At 49.4% G+C, this 19,757-nt stretch overlaps 1 protein-coding gene across 1 annotated transcript in view; it reads left to right on the top strand.

Moving 5' to 3' along the window:
- The first annotated feature begins 274 nt into the window (after positions 1-274).
- The window catches only part of LOC138275587 (zinc finger protein 638-like), a 156,252-nt gene continuing 136,769 nt past the window's right edge, over positions 275-19,757 (top strand). The window contains exons 1-2 of the mRNA XM_069219131.1: positions 275-403; positions 11,852-11,889. Coding sequence (XP_069075232.1) covers positions 284-403; positions 11,852-11,889 — 158 coding nt within the window. The 5' untranslated portion in view covers positions 275-283. The remainder of the gene's footprint in view (positions 404-11,851; positions 11,890-19,757) is intronic.

Consider the following 19,757-nt stretch of genomic DNA (forward strand, 5'->3'; position numbering starts at 1 on the left):
GCAAGCAAAGTTAGCAGTTTGAAGACCAAAATGCACAAATTAGTCTTAAGAAAATACTGTTCTATATTTCCTTGCCTACTGTTGAATTATTTCTGTTATTGCTGTTAATGTAAACGTTTAATTGTGAGTGCCTTTATTTTTTTCCAACTTGCTTTTTGTGTGAATCGACTAGGAAATTGTATAGTGGTGTATTATGCGATTAATGTTTAATTAAAAAATCTTTGTTGAGATTGTTCTTCATTTAAGAGAAATATATATTTTATGTTCCTAGGCATACTTGGAAATGAGCTTTAGAGAAGCTGCAATAGCTGCAATAAAGTTCAGTGAAACAGTACCTGTTATGATAAATAAAAAGAGAGTAAGGTTATCTTCTGTTGGACATAAACCTCAGCCTGCAATTGCGGTACGTATTCATGGTTTGAAGTTTTTAATATTTTCTCACTGAATTAAAGTAAATATACTTTTAAACTGCACCGCCAAGCAAGCTTTTAACCTTTCGTTTGAAACCGCCTATTAATCAAGTGCTATGCTTGCATGTCCTTGTTTTTCTTTTGGAAGGTAATTGACTCTGCCTTCCCTCTTAAAATTTCTTTTTATTATAATAAAGTTCTGTCCTAAACTATGGTTATTTGGTTATTACCTGCCTCCTGTAATAAACAGATAAGAGTATGTATGTATATGTATGTATAAGTGTGTGTGTGTATATATATGTTTGATGGCGTGTAGCTGCAGATACACATGCTTTGCACAGCCCGCCATCTAGTGTTGGGCTCTGAATGTTACAAGTTGTTTTTCTTCGAAGAAGTCTTTTCGAGTCACGAGATTGAGGGACTCCTCCCCTTTCGGCTCCATTGCGCATGGGCGTCGACTCCATCTTAGATTGTTTTCTTTCCGCCATCGGGTTCGGACGTGTTCCTTTTCGCTCTGCGTTTCGGTTCGGAAAGTTAGTGAAAATATCGGAAAATTTGACGGTATTTGTAAGGAAATGCCTCCTTGGCATGGTTACCCCCTGACTTTTTGCCTTTGCTGATGCTATGTTTTGAATTGAAAGTGTGCTGAGGCCTGCTAACCAGGCCCCAGCACCAGTGTTCTTTCCCTAACCTGTACTTTTGATTCCACAATTGGCACACCCTGGCATCCAGATAAGTCCCTTGTAACTGGTACCCCTGGTACCAAGGGCCCTGATGCCAGGGAAGGTCTCTAAGGGCTGCAGCATATCTTATGCCACCCTGGGGACCCCTCACTCAGCACAGACACACTGCTTGCCAGCTTGTGTGTGCTGGTGAGAACAAAACGAGTAAGTCGACATGGCACTCCCCTCAGGGTGCCATGCCAACCTCACACTGCCTATGCAGTATAGATAAGTCACCCCTCTAGTAGGCCTTGCAGCCCTAAGGCAGGGTGCACTATACCATAGGTGAGGGCACCAGTGCATGAGCACTGTGCCCCTACAGTGTCTAAGCCAAACCTTAGATATTGTAAGTGCAGGGTAGCCATAAGAGTATATGGTCTGGGAGTCTGTCAAACACGGACTTCACAGCACCATAATGGCTACACTGAAAACTGGGAAGTTTGGTATCAAACTTCTCAGCACAATAAATGCACACTGATGCCAGTGTACATTTTATTGTAGAATACACCCCAGAGGGCACCTTAGAGGTGCCCCCTGAAACCTTAACCGACTATCTGTGTAGGCTGACTGGTTCCAGCAGCCTGCCACAACCGAGACATTTTGCTGGCCCCATGGGGAGAGTGCCTTTGTCACTCTGAGGCCAGTAACAAAGCCTGCACTGGGTGGAGATGCTAACACCTCCCCCAGGCAGGAGCTGTCACACCTGGCGGTGAGCCTCAAAGGCTCACCCCTTTGTGCCAGCACCGCAGGACACTCCAGCTAGTGGAGTTGCCCGCCCCCTCCGGCCCCGGCCCCCACTTTTGGCGACAAGGCCGGAGAAAATGAGAATAACAAGGAGTCACTGGCCAGTCAGGACAGCCCCTAAGGTGTCCTGAGCTGAAGTGACTCTAACTTTTAGAAATCCTCCATCTTGCAGATGGAGGATTCCCCAATAGGATTAGGGATGTGACCCCCTCCCCTTGGGGGGGAGGCACAAAGAGGGTGTACCCACCCTCAGGGCTAGTAGCCATTGGCTACTAACCCCCCCAGACCTAAACACGCCCTTAAATTTAGTATTTAAGGGCTTCCCTGAACCTAAGAATTTAGATTCCTGAAACTACAAGAAGAGGACTGCTGAGCTGAAAAACCCCTGCAGAGGAAGAACAGAAGACACCAACTGCTTTGGCCCCAGTCCTACCGGCCTGTCTCCTGCCTTCCAAAGAAACCTGCTCCAGCGACGCTTTCCAAGGGACCAGCGACCTCTGAATCCTCTGAGGACTGCCCTGCTTCAAGAAAGACAAACTCCTGAGGACAGCGGCACTGCTCCAAAAGAACTGCAACTTTGTTTCAAGGAGCAGATTTCAAGACCCCTGCAACTCCCCGCAAGAAGCGTGAGACTTGCAACACTGCACCCGGCGACCCCGACTCGACTGGTGGAGAACCAACACCTCAGGGAGGACCCTCCGGCGACTCAGAGACCGTGAGTAACCAAAGTTGTCCCCCCTGAGCCCCCACAGCGACGCCTGCAGAGGGAATCCCGAGGCTCCCCCTGACCGCGACTGCCTGAACTCCATTTCCCGACGGCTGGAAAAGACCCTGCACCCGCAGCCCCCAGCACCTAAAGGAACGGAACTCCTGTGCAGGAGTGACCCCCACGAGGCCCTCTCCCTTGCCCAGGTGGTGGCTACCCCGAGGAGCCCCCCCTTGCCTGCCTGCGACGCTGAAGAGATCCCTTGATCTCTCATTGAAAACCATTGTAAACCCGACGCGTGTTTGCACACTGCACCCGGCGGCCGCCGCGCTGGTGAGGGTGTACTTCCTGTACAAACTTGTGTCCCCCCCCCCCCCCCGGTGCCCTACAAAACCCCCCTGGTCTGCCCTCCGAAGATGCGGGTACTTACCTGCTGGCAGACCAGAACCGGGGCACCCCCTTCTCTCCATTGAAGCCTATGTGTTTTGGGCACCTCTTTGACCTCTGCACCTGAGCCTGTGGGTACCTGGATGCGAAGTTTTGGCATTTTGCATTTTCTTTTGTTGCAAATAGATCTATTTGTGGTGCTCCCCATTTTTGGAAGTAAGTGTTTAGTATTTGGGGTTGAATCTCCCATTCGTGGATCTGTTGGTGATCCCGAGAGAGATTGTCTGCTAACTGGTTCTGAATTCCTGGAATGAACTGCGCTATTAGGCGAATGTGGTTGTGAATCACCCAATGCCAAATTTTGTGTGCCAGGAGACAACGGTGTTGAGTGTGTTCCTCCCTGTTTGTTCAGATAATACATCGTTGTCTGTTTTGACAAGAATGTTTTGTGGATTATTATAGGTTGAAAAGCTTTCAACGCTAGAAATACTGCCCGTAATTCTAAGTGATTTATGTGAAACTGTCTCTGAGTGTCCCATTGTCCTTGGATTCTGTGTTGGTTGAGGTGTGCTCCCCACCCTATCATGGAGGCATCTGTTGTTGTTACGTATTGAGGCACTGGGTCTTGGAAAGGCCGCCCTCTGTTTAAATTTATAGTGTTCCACCATTGAAGCAAGGTGTATGTTTGGCGGTCTATCAACACTAGATCTTGAAGTTGACCCTGTGCCTGTGACCATTGTGATGCTAGGCACTGTTGTAATGGCCGCATGTGCAATCTTGCGTTTGGGACAATGGTTATGCATGAGGACATCGAGCCTAGTAGTTTCATCACTATTTTGACTTGTATCTTTTTGTTTTGGGTGCATGGCCTGTATTACATTGTGAAATGCCTGTACCCTTTGTGGACTTGGAGTGGCAATCCCTTTTGTTGCTCCTAAGTATTGTTGTATTTGACACGGCTGAAGGTGTGACTTGCTGTAGTTGAGTGAGAAACCTAGTTTGTGAAGGGTTTCTATGACATACTTTGTGTGTTGTGAGCACCGTTCCTCCGTGTTGGTTTTTATTAACCAATCGTCTAGGTACGGGAACACATGTATTTGCTGTCTTCTGATATGAGCAGCCACTACTGCCAGGCATTTTGTAAAAACTCTTGGCGCAGTTGTTATCCCAAATGGCAACACTTTGAATTGGTAATGTACCCCTTGGAATACAAACCTTAAGTACTTTCTGTGTGAAGGATGTATCGGTATATGGAAGTACGCATCCTTTAGGTCTAGTGTTGTCATGTAGTCTTGTTTAAGTAATGGGATTACGTCCTGTAGTGTCACCATGTGAAAGTGATCTGATTTGATGTAGATATTTAATGTTCTGAGATCTAATATAGGTCTTAGAGTTTTGTCTTTTTTGGGTATGAGAAAGTACAGTGAGTAAACTCCTCTTCGATGAATTGGTACCAACTCTATTGCATCTTTTTGCAACAATGCTTGAACTTCTAGTTGTAGAAGATCTGTGTGTTGTTTTGACATGTGTTTTCGGTGGGACATTTGGAGGGAATTTTTTGAAATTCTATGCAATAACCATGCTGGATAATGGCTAGGACCCACGTGTCTGTTATTTCCTCCCAGTTTTTGTAGAACTTGGTTAGTCTCCCCCTACTGGTGTTGTGTTGGGGATTTGTGACATGGAAGTCACTGTTTATTTTGTGGAGTTTTGGGACTTTGGAACTTCCCTCTACTCTTAGGGAACTGTCCCCCTCTATATTGTCCCCAAAAAGTTCCCCGCTGGTATTGGCTCTAAGTGGGCCTTGATTGTGAGGTTGTGGGTTCAGTGCTTTGTCCTCGAAACCCCCCCTCGAAACTGATTTACGAAATGTGCCTCTGCTCTGTGGGGAGTAGAGTGCGCCCATGGCTTTGGCCGTATCAGTGTCTTTTTAAAGTTTTTCGATAGCAGTGTCCACCTCCGGCCCAAACAACTTCTGTCGGTTTAATGGCATATTCAGCAAGGCTTGTTGTATTTCCTGCTTGAATCCAGATGTACGCAGCCATGCAGGTCTCCGTATTGTTACTGCTGTATTGACAGTCCTAGCAGCTGTGTCTGCTGCATCCATAGCTGACCGTATCTGATTGTTCGAGATACTCTGTCCTTCCTCCACCACTTGTTGCGCTCGTTTTTGGAACTCCTTGGGCAAATGTTCTATAAAATGTTGCATTTCATCCCAATGAGCCCTGTCCTATCTTGCCAACAATGCCTGTGAGTTGGCAATGCGCCATTGGTTGGCTGCTTGTGCCGCCACTCTTTTCCCAGCCGCGTCGAACTTACGACTCTTTGTCTGGAGGTGGTGCATCTCCAGAGGGGTGTGAGTTCGCTCTCTTGCATGCTGCACCTATTACAACTGAGTCTGGTGTTAACTGTTGTGTGATTTACACAGGGTCTGTTGGTGGCGGTTTATATTTTTTCTCCACCCTTGGAGTAATGGCCCGCCCTTTCAAAGGCTCTTTAAAAAAACTTGTTTGGAGTGTTTTAGCATTCCAGGTAGCATGGGGAGGCTCTGGTACTGGCTGTGTGTGGACGACAGTGTATTAAATAGAAAGTCGTCTTCAATTGGCTCTGCATGCAGGCTGACATTATGAAACTCCGCTGCTCTCGACACCACCTGTGTGTAGGCGGTAGAGTCCTCAGGTGGTGACGGTCTAGCTGGATAACAGTCGGGACTGTTATCTGACACTGGTGCATCATAAAGATCCCACGCGTCTGGATCATCCTGACTCATCCCTGTATGAGTGGGGGACTGCATCATTGGTGGAGTGGCTACTGGTGATGGTTGTGGTGAGCGTTGTGGAGATGATGGTGGGGTTACTTGTCTTGCCACTTTTGCCTGTGGCTGCTTGTCTTTTTCTTGGAAGGCAAGTTTCCGTTTCATTCTTATTGGAGGGAGAGTACTGATCTTCCCTGTGTCCTTTTGAATGTGGAGCCTTCTTTGTGTGTAATCTGGCTCCATTGTTTCTAGCTCCTGTCCAAATCTATGTGTTTGCGTTTGTGAGGACAGGCCTTGTTCCTCTGTGTAGGAACTTGTTTTCAGTTCCGAGGCCGGATGTTTCGGTTGGCTTTTTCAGTTCCGACGACACTTTTTTACTCTTCGGCGTAGTGATATCTCAGTGCCGAGATTGCTCTGACCCGGTGTCTCGGGTCGAGTCTGCTCTGTGCCGGTATCTCGACCGGAGTAGGATGACTTCGACACATGCATGCCCTTTTTCGGTGCCAATGCTTGGCCACCTATTTTTCGGGTTAAGCCTTGGCCTAATGGCTGTGGCGTCCCGTGGCCTTTACTGGTTTTTACGTGAGTATTGTGTATCGACGTCTTACTCAGGGTGTAGGAAGTTGGCTCTGTATGTGCTATTTCAAAGTAAGGAATAGCATGCACAGAGTCCAAGGGTTCCCCTTAGAGGTAAAATAGTGGTAAAAAGAGATAATACTAATGCTCTATTTTGTGGTAGTGTGGAAGAGCAGTAGGCTTATCCAAGGAGTAGTGTTAAGCATTTGTTGTACATACACAGACAATAAATGAGGTACACACACTCAGAGACAAATCCAGCCAATAGGTTTTGTTATAGAAAAATATCTTTTCTTAGTTTATTTTAAGAACCACAGGTTCAAATTTAACATGTAATATCTTGTTTGAAAGGTATTGCAGGTAAGTACATTAGGAACTTTGAATCATTTCATTAGCATGTATACTTGTCATAAAACACAATAAGCTATTTTAAAAGTGGACACTTAGTGCAATTTTCACAGTTCCTGGGGGAGGTAAGTTATTGTTAGTTTCAACAGGTAAGTAAGACACTTACAGGTTTGAGTTTTTGGTCCAAGGTAGCCCACCGTTGGGGGTTCAGAGCAACCCCAAAGTTATCACACCAGCAGCTCAGGGCCGGTCAGGTGCAAAGGTCAAAGAGGTGCCCAAAACACATAGGCTTCAATGGAGAGAAGGGGGTGCCCCGGTTCCAGTCTGCTTGCAGGTAAGTACCCGCGTCTTCGGAGGGCAGACCAGGGGGGTTTTGTAGGGCACCGGGGGGGACACAAGTTAGCACAGAAAGTACACCCTCAGCAGCGCGGGGGCGGCCGGGTGCAGTGTGTGAACAAGCGTCGGGTTTCCTTCGGTTTTCAATGGGAGACCAAGAGGTCTCTTCAGCGGTGCAGGCAGGCAAGGGGGGGGGCTCCTCGGGGTAGCCACCACCTAGGCAAGGGAGAGGGCCTCCTGGGGGTCACTCCTGCACAGAAGTTCCGTTTCTTTAGGCGCTGGGGGCTGCGGGTGCAGGGTCTTTTCCAGGCGTCGGGAAATGGAGTTCAGACAGTCGCGGTCAGGGGGAGCCTGGGGATTCCCTCTGCAGGCGTCGCTGTGGGGGGTCAGGGGGGACAACTTTGGTTACTCACAGTCGTAGAGTCGCCGGAGGGTCCTCCCTGAGCTGTTTGTTCTCCACCAGTCGAGTCGGGGTCGCCGGGTGCAGTGTTGCAAGTCTCACGCTTCTTGCGGGGAGTTGCAGGGGTCTTTAAATCTGCTCCTTGTAACAAAGTTGCAGTTCTTTTGGAGCAGTGCCGCTGTCCTCGGGAGTTTCTTGTCTTTTCGAAGCAGGGGCAGTCCTCAGAGGATGTCGAGGTCGCTGGTCCCTTTGGAAGGCGTCGCTGGAGCAGGATCTTTGGAAGGCAGGAGACAGGCCGGTGAGTTTCTGGAGCCAAGGCAGTTGTCGTCTTCTGGTCTTCCTCTGCAGGGGTTTTCAGCTAGGCAGTCCTTCTTCTTGTAGTTGCAGGAATCTAATTTTCTAGGGTTCAGGGTAGCCCTTAAATACTAAATTTAAGGGCGTGTTTAGGTCTGGGGGGTTAGTAGCCAATGGCTACTAGCCCTGAGGGTGGGTACACCCTCTTTGTGCCTCCTCCCAAGGGGAGGGGGGTCACAATCCTAACCCTATTGGGGGAATCCTCCATCTGCAAGATGGAGGATTTCTAAAAGTTAGAGTCACTTCAGCTCAGGACACCTTAGGGGCTGTCCTGACTGGCCAGTGACTCCTCCTTGTTGCTTTCTTTGTTCCCTCCAGCCTTGCCGCCAAAAGTGGCGGCCGTGGCCGGAGGGGGCGGGCAACTCCACTAAGCTGGAGTGCCCTGCTGGGCTGTGACAAAGGGGTGAGCCTTTGAGGCTCACCGCCAGGTGTTACAGCTCCTGCCTGGGGGAGGTGTTAGCATCTCCACCCAGTGCAGGCTTTGTTACTGGCCTCAGAGTGACAAAGGCACTCTCCCCATGGGGCCAGCAACATGTCTCTGGTGTGGCAGGCTGCTGGAACCAGTCAGCCTACACAGACAGTCGGTTAAGTTTCAGGGAGCACCTCTAAGGTGCCCTCTGTGGTGTATTTTACAATAAAATGTACACTGGCATCAGTGTGCATTTATTGTGCTGAGAAGTTTGATACCAAACTTCCCAGTTTTCAGTGTAGCCATTATGGTGCTGTGGAGTTCGTGTTTGACAGACTCCCAGACCATATACTCTTATGGCTACCCTGCACTTACAATGTCTAAGGTTTTGTTTAGACACTGTAGGGGTACCATGCTCATGCACTGGTACCCTCACCTATGGTATAGTGCACCCTGCCTTAGGGCTGTAAGGCCTGCTAGAGGGGTGTCTTACCTATACTACATAGGCAGTGAGAGGCTGGCATGGCACCCTGAGGGGAGTGCCATGTCGACTTACTCATTTTGTTCTCACTAGCACACACAGGCTTGTAAGCAGTGTGTCGGTGCTGAGTGAGGGGTCTCTAGGGTGGCATAAGACATGCTGCAGCCCTTAGCGACCTTCCTTGGCATCAGGGCCCTTGGTACTAGAAGTACCAGTTACAAGGGACTTATCTGAATGCCAGGGTGTGCCAATTGTGGATACAATGGTACATTTTAGGTGAAGGAACACTGGTGCTGGGGCCTGGTTAGCAGGGTCCCAGCACTCTTCTCAGTCAAGTCCGCATCAGTATCAGGCAAAAAGTGGGGGGTAACTGCAACAGGGAGCCATTTCTTTACAAGCTGTTCCTCAGGGATTTTGTTCCACTGTCGACGTGGGATGGGTTGTGTGAGGAGGTGGCGAGTCTCGCGTCGGAAGGTGAAGTGGACACATCTGTGGTCGGTCCAGTGTATAGCTGAGGAGTGGCTGAAGGATATGTGGTTGCTGGCGGAGAAGATGGGGTCTAGCGTGTGTCCGGCGATGTGGGTGGGGGTGTTCACCAGTTGCTTGAGGCCGAGGTTGGTGAGGTTGTCGAGCAGGGCGGTGGTGTTGGGGTGGTTCTGTTCCAGGTGGAAGTTGAGGTCACCGAGGAGGATGTAGTCCGGCGAGGCAAGGGCGTTCGGGGAGATGAAGTCAGTGATGGAGTCGCTGAAGAGGGCGCGTGGTCCAGGGGGTTGGTAGATGAGAGTTCCTCTGAGTGTGGTCCTGGGGTCGGTGTGCAGGTGTTCGGCAGCGAGGGGGGTGTCTTCGGTGGAGGTGGTGACGTTGATGGAGTCCTTGAAGACGATGGCGATTCCTCCACCTACTTGGTTGGTGCGGTCTCTCCTTGAAATCTTGTAGCCGTCAGGGATGGCTATGGCGATGTCTGGGGGCCGAGGAGGCGTTCATCCAGGTCTCAGTGATGAAGGCGACTTCCGGTGGAGTCCAGGAGGTCCCATAGTTCAACGGCGTGCTTGTGGACAGAGCGTGCGTTGATCAGGATGCATTTGAGGTGGTTGTTGGCGCGTGGGCTGGCGGGCGTGGGGTTTTCGCCGTGGAAGGTGAGTTTGCAGGTGTGACATACGAAGGGTCCGTGGGTGCGTTTTCTGGTTGGCTTGGAAGCAAGTACTGGAGCGCCCCGGGTTGAGGGCGTGGAGGATGACTGGGTCGTAGCGATGCTGCGGGGTTTGGGAGTGCTGGTGGCCAGGGGTCGTGGCGCTGGGTGCGGTCCAGGCGCGGATGGGCGCAGACGGGTTTGCCATTGGCGCGCCAGCGGCGCGACTGCGCAGCAGCCGCCATAAGAGGGTGGAGGAGGGGTCAGCTGGGGGTGGGGGGGCTGGAGTGGGGCGACGAATGGGAGCAGGGGGGGCAGGGGCGAGCAGGTGGTGGCGGTGGGAAAGCGGAGGGTGGGGGGGTCTGGTAGAGGGGGGAAAAGATAGGGGAGGGGGGGTTTAAAGGTGGCAGGGAGTTAGGAAGAAAAGATAGGAAGATAGGGGAGGGGGGTTATAGAGGTGGAGGGGAGTGAGGAAGATCAGAGGAGTCAGGAGCAGAAGAACAGGAGAGACGAGCCAAGAAGAAGGTAAAGAAAAAGAGGAGCGAGGAGCAGAAGAGAGAAGAGCCAAGGAGAAGGTAAAGAGGAAGAGGAGCGAGGAGCAGAAGAGAGAAGAGCCAAGGAGAAGGTGAAGAGGAGCGAGGAGCAGAAGAGAGAAGAGCCAAGGAGAAGGTAAAGAAGAACACAGAAGAATACAGATGAACACAGAAGAAGGACAAAGAAGAAAGCACACGCAGGTCGCGGTGCAGAAGAGGAGGAAGAAACACAGATGAAGTACAAAGAAGAATACAGATGAAGACAGAAGAAAGCACACGCAGGTCGCGGTGCAGAAGAGAGGGAAGAAACACAGATGAAATACACAGAAGGAGAGCACAGAAGAAGAACACAGATGAAGACAGAAGAAAGAACACGCAGGACGGGGTGCAGGGAAGAAAGTAGAACACAGATGAAGAATACAGATGGAGAGCGAAGAGGAAGCTCAAAGATGAAGAGGGAAGCAGGAGAAGAGGTGAGTAGCGCGGGGCAGGGTGAGGGGCTGGGCGGGGGGAGTACTTACTGTGGTTTGAGGGTTCAGGAGCCTGGGCTGGTGGAGCTGCAGCGGCAGGGGGAGCGACCTACCCTTGGGTGTGTGTTCCTCATTTATTGCCTGTGTGTGTACACAACAAATGCTTAACACTACCCTCTGATAAGCCTACTGCTCGACCACACTACCACAAAATAGAGCATTAGAATTATCTAATTTTGCCACTCTTACCTCTAAGGGGAACCCTTGGACTCTGTGCACACTATTTCTTACTTTGAAATAGTATATACAGAGCCAACTTCCTACAACCAGTTAATTAGACCTCAAGTAAAAAGCTGCAAAGACTTTTATACTTCAAACCAGCTTTGATTTATTAAAAAAAAAAAGAAAAAAAGTTGCTTTAGTCTGTGAAGTGAACTACGTGTTTTGCATCTGGGGCTTGTGATTTCCATGGAATGTTTGTCGTAGTCGCTTTGGTATGTTTAGCTAAATTCTACATTTGACCTAGAGCAAGGCAGGGCTGATACTGTTTTAAAGTCCATGTTGTTGGCGTACATCTACACTGCAATCCCCATGTGACAGGTGGAGATTTTGTGCTACTGGTGCATTTTATTTACTCTACTTTTCAAAACTGCCCATTGGGTTTATATAATTTATCACATTTAGGGCTTAGCGTACATTCACTATGAGATGTGTTTAGTCACCTCTTAGATCCCGGAGTTGAAATAGGCCTGTAATGGGGAACTGTCCTACTTGTGATTTGAGGGAGTCACTGTATTGATGAGTCCCCTGATGGAGAAATAAGTTTCTTATCGTTAATGCAAGCTCTGTTTCTAAGGAGGCTTCATTGAAACTATATCAACTATTTTTCTTCCCTGGTGTGAAAATAATCCATGCTCATTTGTATTCTCATTGGGTTCTTGGTCAGTGAAGTAACTTAAGTCAGTAATGTGATCTATACTGTGTACTGAATACTTGACTGTCCCATTGTCAAACATTTGTTCTCTTACTAACTGATGATTTCTATAGATGACAATCATGTCCTACATATTGTGCTTTTCTTCTGTTGACAGGCGAGAAGAGCGGTTCCAGTGGTTACTCAAAAGAGAGAGTAAGGCCGTTTTGTTTTGTATTGATAACATTTTCACTGTGTATCATTTTTGTTGTTAATGCAAGTTGAATTAGGATATATCAGATATTTTAACTTTTCCCAAATGTGTGTTTTCAAAAAATAAAACATGTGTTTAGACTTTTAGTGTTATAACTTTGAGAGAAATTAGAAAACCCTCTGCCTAGTATCACAGATCTTATGTTTTGTCTTTGAATCATAGTGCCTGTTCACCAACATGGAAATGCAATCCTTTTGTGGGAGAGGAACCTTTCTGCCTGTTTTGTCAGTGTGCTTCCAGTTTGCTTTTGTAAAACAATGTTTGGCTACCTTCAACACGAGATGTTTAAATACTTTTTCTACATTGCACTGTGATGCCCTTGATTACTCTTTGATATCTTATAGATCTTTCTACTAGTTAGAAACTGTTCTCTCCCTGAGTTGTGTATTTTGGCTATCTAATTTAACTGTCTTTTTTTTAATTTTTTTTAATTTTTTTATACAATTCTAATGGAATTGCAGATGCTAAGTTCACAGGATCTGTTCTCATGTGTGAACTGTTTAAGTGCCCTGCATATGTTAAGGAAATTTTGTGTGCGGTAACATTAGTGAATGGTAGTGCCTTTGGACACGTTGGTAAATGTGCCCAAGAAAGATGGTTTTTCCAAAATGCTGCATTTGCCATGTGTTGATGGGTGATGCGAACTCAGATTTCAGAGTGGCCTAGAATCTTTCGCCCTGAAACTGATCCTACCTTTTAGTTGTGAAGCAGAGGGTTTGTGGCTTCTGTAGCTTTTCATTCTGACTCCGTGTCCTTTTCAGTGTGAGCCTCACCTTGCCCCTTCTGTCTGTCACTGACCTAGCAGTGTTACATTTCTTATTGGGATTCTCTGAGGGCATTTCAAACTGTTCTGGCATGGAACTCTGAGCAGGACGCTGCCATAGTTAATCTCAACCACCTACAAAATAATAGACTTATGGCGATGAGTCATCCGGAGAAAGGTAACTGTAATGTTTGTCTTTATTTGGAAAACTGTTCTGTACAATATTGAGCGTGCTCAGATTTTGACTGCAAGGTGAATCTGGACATGGTCTCATGAGAGACCATGATAGCTAATATCAAGAGTGTGCAACACAGAAGCAGACAAGCAAACGCATGGGAACTAAACCAAATAGTGGCAAATCTTTTGAGAATGGGGCATGTCTGTCTCTTAAATAGAGAACACAAAATGCCTTTGCATCCAGGAGTCTACACTCCTTGTCGCTAGGTAATGCCCTAACAATAGAATGGTTATAGAAATTTGCTTATGCTTGCCTTCGATCCTGGTGTTGCTACTGGTACTAGAGTTGCAAGCACCCATGACTATAATCCTGGTAGCACCCCAAAGGGCAAGACAAACCTGGGTCTCCAACCTGGTGGGGTTTGTCCAGGGCAAGATTCTGAGTATTTCTGCTCATCAGGACTTTCTGATGGCACAAAGGGGTCAGGTATACCACTTTCAACCACCCACCTTCTGCCTAGCTGTTTATGACCTATAGTTTATTTGCCTGGGGCTACCTCTAAGGGTTACCAGAAGGAAGTGCTACACTCCAAAGTAGATAAAGAATTTAGGGGCAGCTTGGCACAAAAAACTGCTCATGTCAAATAAGTTGCCTGTTAAATTAGTGACTTTCCTATTTCCCACTTACAGTACACCAAACAGCTGTACTGTTTCCAACAGGTGTCCTAGGATGATGTTTATAACACACTTATCAAGTAAATTTGCACTTTCTTGTCAACTAAGCCTTACTCTTACCTGTCTTGTTACAAAAAAAAATCTTCCGCAGAAAGTGTCAATCCTGGTCTCTCATGAGACTGTATGGATTGCCTTCATGGGTGTGTTAAAAATCTGTTAGGGCAGATTGAATGGATTCAACTGTCCAAATGTCCCCCGGGGTCAGTAAGTAAAACAAGTGTCAGAGGTTACTCTTAATGTGCATGTAAAGAAATGGCTCCCTGTTGCAGTTACCCCCCACTTTTTGCCTGATACTGATGCTGACTTGACTGAGAAGTGTGCTGGGACCCTGCTAACCAGGCCCCAGCACCAGTGTTCTTTCACCTAAAATGTACCATTGTCTCCACAATTGGCACAACCCTGGCACCCAGGTAAGTCCCTTGTAACTGGTACCCCTGGTACCAAGGGCCCTGATGCCAGGGAAGGTCTCTAAGGGCTGCAGCATGTCTTATGCCACACTAGGGACCCCTCACTCAGCACAGACCCACTGCTTGCCAGCTTGTGTGTGCTGGTGGGGAGAAAATGACTACGTCGACATGGCACTCCCCTCAGGGTGCCATGCCAACCTCACACTGCATATGGCATAGGTAAGTCACCCCTCTAGCAGGCCTTACAGCCCTAAGGCAGGGTGCACTATACCACAGGTGAGGGCATAGGTGCATGAGCACTATGCCCCTACAGTGTCTAAGCCAAACCTTAGACATTGTAAGTGCAGGGTAGCTATAAGAGTATACGGCCTGGGAGTCTGTCAAAAACGAACTCCACAGCTCCATAATGGCTACACTGAATACTGGGAAGTTTAGTATCAAACTTCTCAGAATAATAAACCCACACTGATGCCAGTGTTGGATTTATTAAAAAATGCACACAGAGGGCATCTTAGAGATGCCCCCTGTATTTTACCCAATTGTTCAGTGCAGGACTGACTGGTCTCTGCCAGCCTGCTGCTGAGAGACGAGTTTCTGACCCCATGCGGTGAGAGCCTTTGTGCTCTGAGGACAGAAACAAAGCCTGCTCTGGGTGGAGGTGCTTCACACACACCCCCCCCCCCCCCTGCAGGAACTGTAACACCTAGCAGTGAGCTTCAAAGGCTCAAGCTTCGTGTTACAAGGCCCCAGGGCACTCCAGCTAGTGGAGATGCCCGCCCCCTGTACCCAGCCCCCACTTTTGGCGGCAAGTCCAGGAGAGATAATGAGAAAAACAAGGAGTCGTCACTGGCCAGTCAGGACAGCCCCTAAGGTGTCCTGAGCTGAGGTGACTCTGACTCTTAGAAATCCTCCATCTTGTAGAAGGAGGATTCCCCCAATAGGAATAGGGATGTACCCCCTTCCCCTCAGGGAGGAGGCACAAAGAGGGTGTACCCACCCTCAAGGACAGTAGCCATTGGCTACTGCCCTCCCAGACCTAAACACACCCCTAAATTCAGTATTTAGGGGCTCCCCAGAACCTAGGAACTCAGATTCCTGCAACTTACCGAAGAAGAAGACTGCTGAGCTGAAAACCCCTGCAGAAGAAGGAAGAAGACACCAACTGCTTTGGCCCCAGTCCTAACGGCCTGTCTCCTGCCTTCTAAAGAACCCTGCTCCAGCGACGCTCTCTCAAGGACCAGCGACCTCTGAATCCTCAGAGGACTGCCCTGCTTGAAGAGGAACAAGAAACTCCAGAGGACAGCGGACCTGCTCCAAAAAGACTGCAACTTTGTTACAGAGGAGCAGATTTAAAGACCCCTGCAATCCCCGCAAGAAGCGTGAGACTTGCAACACTGCACCCGGCGACCCCGACTCGACTGGTGGAGAAACACCTCAGGGAGGACCCTCCGGCGACTCCGAGACTGTGAGTAACCCAAGTTGTCCCCCCTGAGCCCCCACAGCGACGCCTGCAGAGGGAATCCAGAGCCGCCACCTGGGCAAGGGAGAGGGCCTCCTGGGGGTCACTCCTGCACAGAAGTTCCGTTCCTTCACGTGCTGGGGGCTGCGGGTGCAGGGTCTTTTCCAGCCGTCGGGATTTTAGAGTCGGGCAGTCGCGGTCAGGGGGAGCCTCGGGATTCCCTCTGCAGGCGTCTCTGTGGGGGCTCAGGGGGGACAACTTTGGTTACTCAGTCTCAGGGTCGCCGGGTGCAGTGTTGCAAGTCTCACGCTTCTTGCGGGGATTTGCAGGGGTCTTTAAATCTGCTCCTCTGTAACAAAGTTGCAGTTCTTTTGGAGCAGTGCCGCTGTCCTCGGGAGTTTCTGGTCTTTCTTGAAGCAGGGCAGTCCTCTGAGGATTCAGAGGTCGCTGGTCCTTGGGAAAGCGTCGCTGGAGCAGGTTTCTTTGGGAAGGCAGGAGACAGGCCGGTAGGTCTGCGGCCAAAGCAGTTGGTGTCTTCTTTTCTTCCTCTGCAGGGGTCTTTCAGCTCAGCAGTCCTCTTCTTGTAAGTTGCAGGAATCTAAATTCTTAGGTTCAGGGGAGCCCTTAAATACTAAATTTAAGGGCGTGTTTAGGTCTGGGGGGTTAGTAGCCAATGGCTACTAGCCCTGAGGGTGGGGTACACCCTCTTTGTGCCTCCTCCCAAGGGGAGGGGGTCACATCCCTAATCCTATTGGGGAATCCTCCATCTGCAAGATGGAGGATTTCTAAAAGTTAGTCACTTCAGCTCAGGACACCTTAGGGGCTGTCCTGACTGGCCAGTGACTCCTCCTTGTTGTTCTCATTATTTCCTCCGGCCTTGCCGCCAAAAGTGGGGGCTGTGGCCGGAGGGGGCGGGCAACTCCACTAGCTGGAGTGTCCTGCGGTGCTGGAACAAAGGGGTGAGACTTTGAGGCTCACCGCCAGGTGTTACAGCTCCTGCCTGGGGGAGGTGTTAGCATCTCCACCCAGTGCAGGCTTTGTTACTGGCCTCAGAGTGACAAAGGCACTCTCCCCATGGGGCCAGCAACATGTCTCGGTTGTGGCAGGCTGCTGGAACCAGTCAGCCTACACAGATATTCGGTTAAGGTTTCAGGGGGCACCTCTAAGGTGCCCTCTGGGGTGTATTTCACAATAAAATGTACACTGGCATCAGTGTGCATTTATTGTGCTGAGAAGTTTGATACCAAATGTAAGGAAATGCCTCCTTGGCATGGTTACCCCCTGACTTTTTGCCTTTGCTGATGCTATGTTTTGAATTGAAAGTGTGCTGAGGCCTGCTAACCAGGCCCCAGCACCAGTGTTCTTTCCCTAACCTGTACTTTTGATTCCACAATTGGCACCCCCTGGCATCCAGATAAGTCCCTTGTAACTGGTACCTCTGGTACCAAGGGCCCTGATGCCAGGGAAGGTCTCTAAGGGCTGCAGCATGTATTATGCCACCCTAAGAGACCCCTCACTCAGCACAGACACACTGCTTACCAGCTTGTGTGTGCTAGTGAGAACAAAATGAGTAAGTCGACATGGCACTCCCCTCAGGGTGCCATGCCAGCCTCTCACTGCCTATGCAGTATAGGTAAGACACCCCTCTAGCAGGCCTTACAGCCCTAAGGCAGGGTGCACTATACCATAGGTGAGGGTACCAGTGCATGAGCACTGTGCCCCTACAGTGTCTAAGCAAAACCTTAGACATTGTAAGTGCAGGGTAGCCATAAGAGTATATGGTCTGGGAGTCTGTTTTACACGAACTCCACAGCACCATAATGGCTACACTGAAAACTGGGAAGTTTGGTATCAAACTTCTCAGCACAATAAATGCACACTGATGCCAGTGTACATTTTATTGTAACATACACCACAGAGGGCACCTTAGAGGTGCCCCCTGAAACTTAACCGACTATCTGTGTAGGCTGACTGGTTCCAGCAGCCTGCCACACTAGAGACATGTTGCTGGCCCCATGGGGAGAGTGCCTTTGTCACTCTGAGGCCAGTAACAAAGCCTGCACTGGGTGGAGATGCTAACACCTCCCCCAGGCAGGAGCTGTAACACCTGGCGGTGAGCCTCAAAGGCTCACCCCTTTGTCACAGCCCCGCAGGACACTCCAGCTAGTGGAGTTGCCCGCCCCCTCCGGCCCCGGCCCCCACTTTTGGCGGCAAGGCCGGAGAAAATAATGAGAATAACAAGGAGGAGTCACTGGCCAGTCAGGACAGCCCCTAAGGTGTCCTGAGCTGAGGTGACTCTAACTTTTAGAAATCCTCCATCTTGCAGATGGAGGATTCCCCCAATAGGATTAGGGATGTGACCCCCTCCCCTTGGGAGGAGGCACAAAGAGGGTGTACCCACCCTCAGGGCTAGTAGCCATTGGCTACTAACCCCCCAGACCTAAACACGCCCTTAAATTTAGTATTTAAGGGCTTCCCTGAACCTAAAGAAATTAGATTCCTGCAACTACAAGAAGGACTGCCGAGCTGACAAACCCCTGCAGAGGAAGAACAGAAGACACCAACTGCCTTGGCCCCAGACTTACCGGCCTGTCTCCTGCCTTCCAAAGAAACCTGCTCCAGCGACGCTTTCCAAGGGACCAGCGACCTCTGAATCCTATGAGGACTGCCCTGCTTCAAAAAAGACAACTCCTGAGGACAGCGGCACTGCTCCAAAAGAACTGCAACTTTGTTACAAGGAGCAGATTTAAAGACCCCTGCATTTCCCCGCAAGAAGCGTGAGACTTGCAACACTGCACCCGGCGACCCCGACTCGACTGGTGGAGAACAACCAACTCAGGGAGGACCCTCCGGCGACTCTACGACTGTGAGTAACCAAAGTTGTCCCCCCTGAGCCCCCACAGCGACTCATGCAGAGGGAATCCCCAGGCTCCCCCTGACCGCGACTGTCTGAACTCCATTTCCCGACGGCTGGAAAAGACCCTGCACCCGCAGCCCCCAGCCCCTAAAGAAACGGAACTTCTGTGCAGGAGTGACCCCCAGGAGGCCCTCTCCCTTGCCCAGGTGGTGGCTACCCCGAGGAGCCCCCCCCCCCCCTGCCGCCCGCCTGCCTGCTTGCTTCGCTGAAGAGACCCCTTGGTCTCCCATTGAAACCTGAAGGAAACCCGACGCATGTTTGCACACTGCACCCGGCCGCCCCCGCGCTGCTGAGGGTGTACTTTCTGTGCTACTGTGTGTCCCCCCCGGTGCCCTACAAAACCCCCCTGGTCTGCCCTCCGAAGACGCGGGTACTTACCTGCTGGCAGACTGGAACCGGGGCACCCCCTTCTCTCCATTATAGCCTATGTGTTTTGGGCACCTCTTTGACCTTTGCACCTGACCGGCCCTGAGCTGCTGGTGTGATAACTTTGGGTTGCCCTGAACCCCCAACGGTGGGCTACCTTGGACCAAAAACTGAAACCTGTAAGTGACTTACTTACCTGTTGAAACTAACAATAAATTACCTCCCCCAGGAACTGTGAAAATTGCATTAAGTGTCCACTTTTAAAACAGCTTATTGTGTTTTATGTGAAAAGTATACATGCTAAAGTAATGATTCAAAGTTCCTAGAGTACTTACCTGCAATACCTTTCAAAAGAGCTATTACATGTAAAATTTGAACCTGTGGTTCTTAGAAAAATATATTTTCTTAGTTTATTTTATTACAAAACCTATTGGCTGGATTTGTCTCTGAGTGTGTGTACCTCATTTATTGTCTATGTGTATGTACAACAAATGCTTAACACTACTCCTTGGATAAGCCTACTGCTCGACCACACTACCACAAAATAGAGCATTAGTATTATCTCTTTTTACCACTATTTTACCTCTAAGGGGAACCCTTGGACTCTGTGCATGCTATTCCTTACTTTGAAATAGCACATACAGAGCCAACTTCCTACACCAAACTTCCCAGTTTTCAGTGTAGCCATTATGGTGCTGTGGAGTCCGTGTTTGACAGACTCCCAGACCATATACTCTTATGGCTACCCTGCACTTACAATGTCTAAGGTTTGGCTTAGACACTGTAGGGGCACAGTACTCATGCACTGGTGCCCTCACCTATGGTATAGTGCACCCTGCCTTAGGGCTGTAAGGCCTACTAGAGGGGTGACTTATCTATACTGCATAGGCAGTGGGAGGTTGGCATGGCACCCTGAGGGGAGTGCCATGTCGACTTACTCGTTTTGTTCTCACCAGCACACACAAGCTGGTAAGCAGTGTGTCTGT

Source organism: Pleurodeles waltl, unplaced genomic scaffold, assembly GCF_031143425.1.
Source record: "Pleurodeles waltl isolate 20211129_DDA unplaced genomic scaffold, aPleWal1.hap1.20221129 scaffold_292, whole genome shotgun sequence".
NCBI classification, from domain to species: Eukaryota; Metazoa; Chordata; class Amphibia; order Caudata; family Salamandridae; genus Pleurodeles; species Pleurodeles waltl.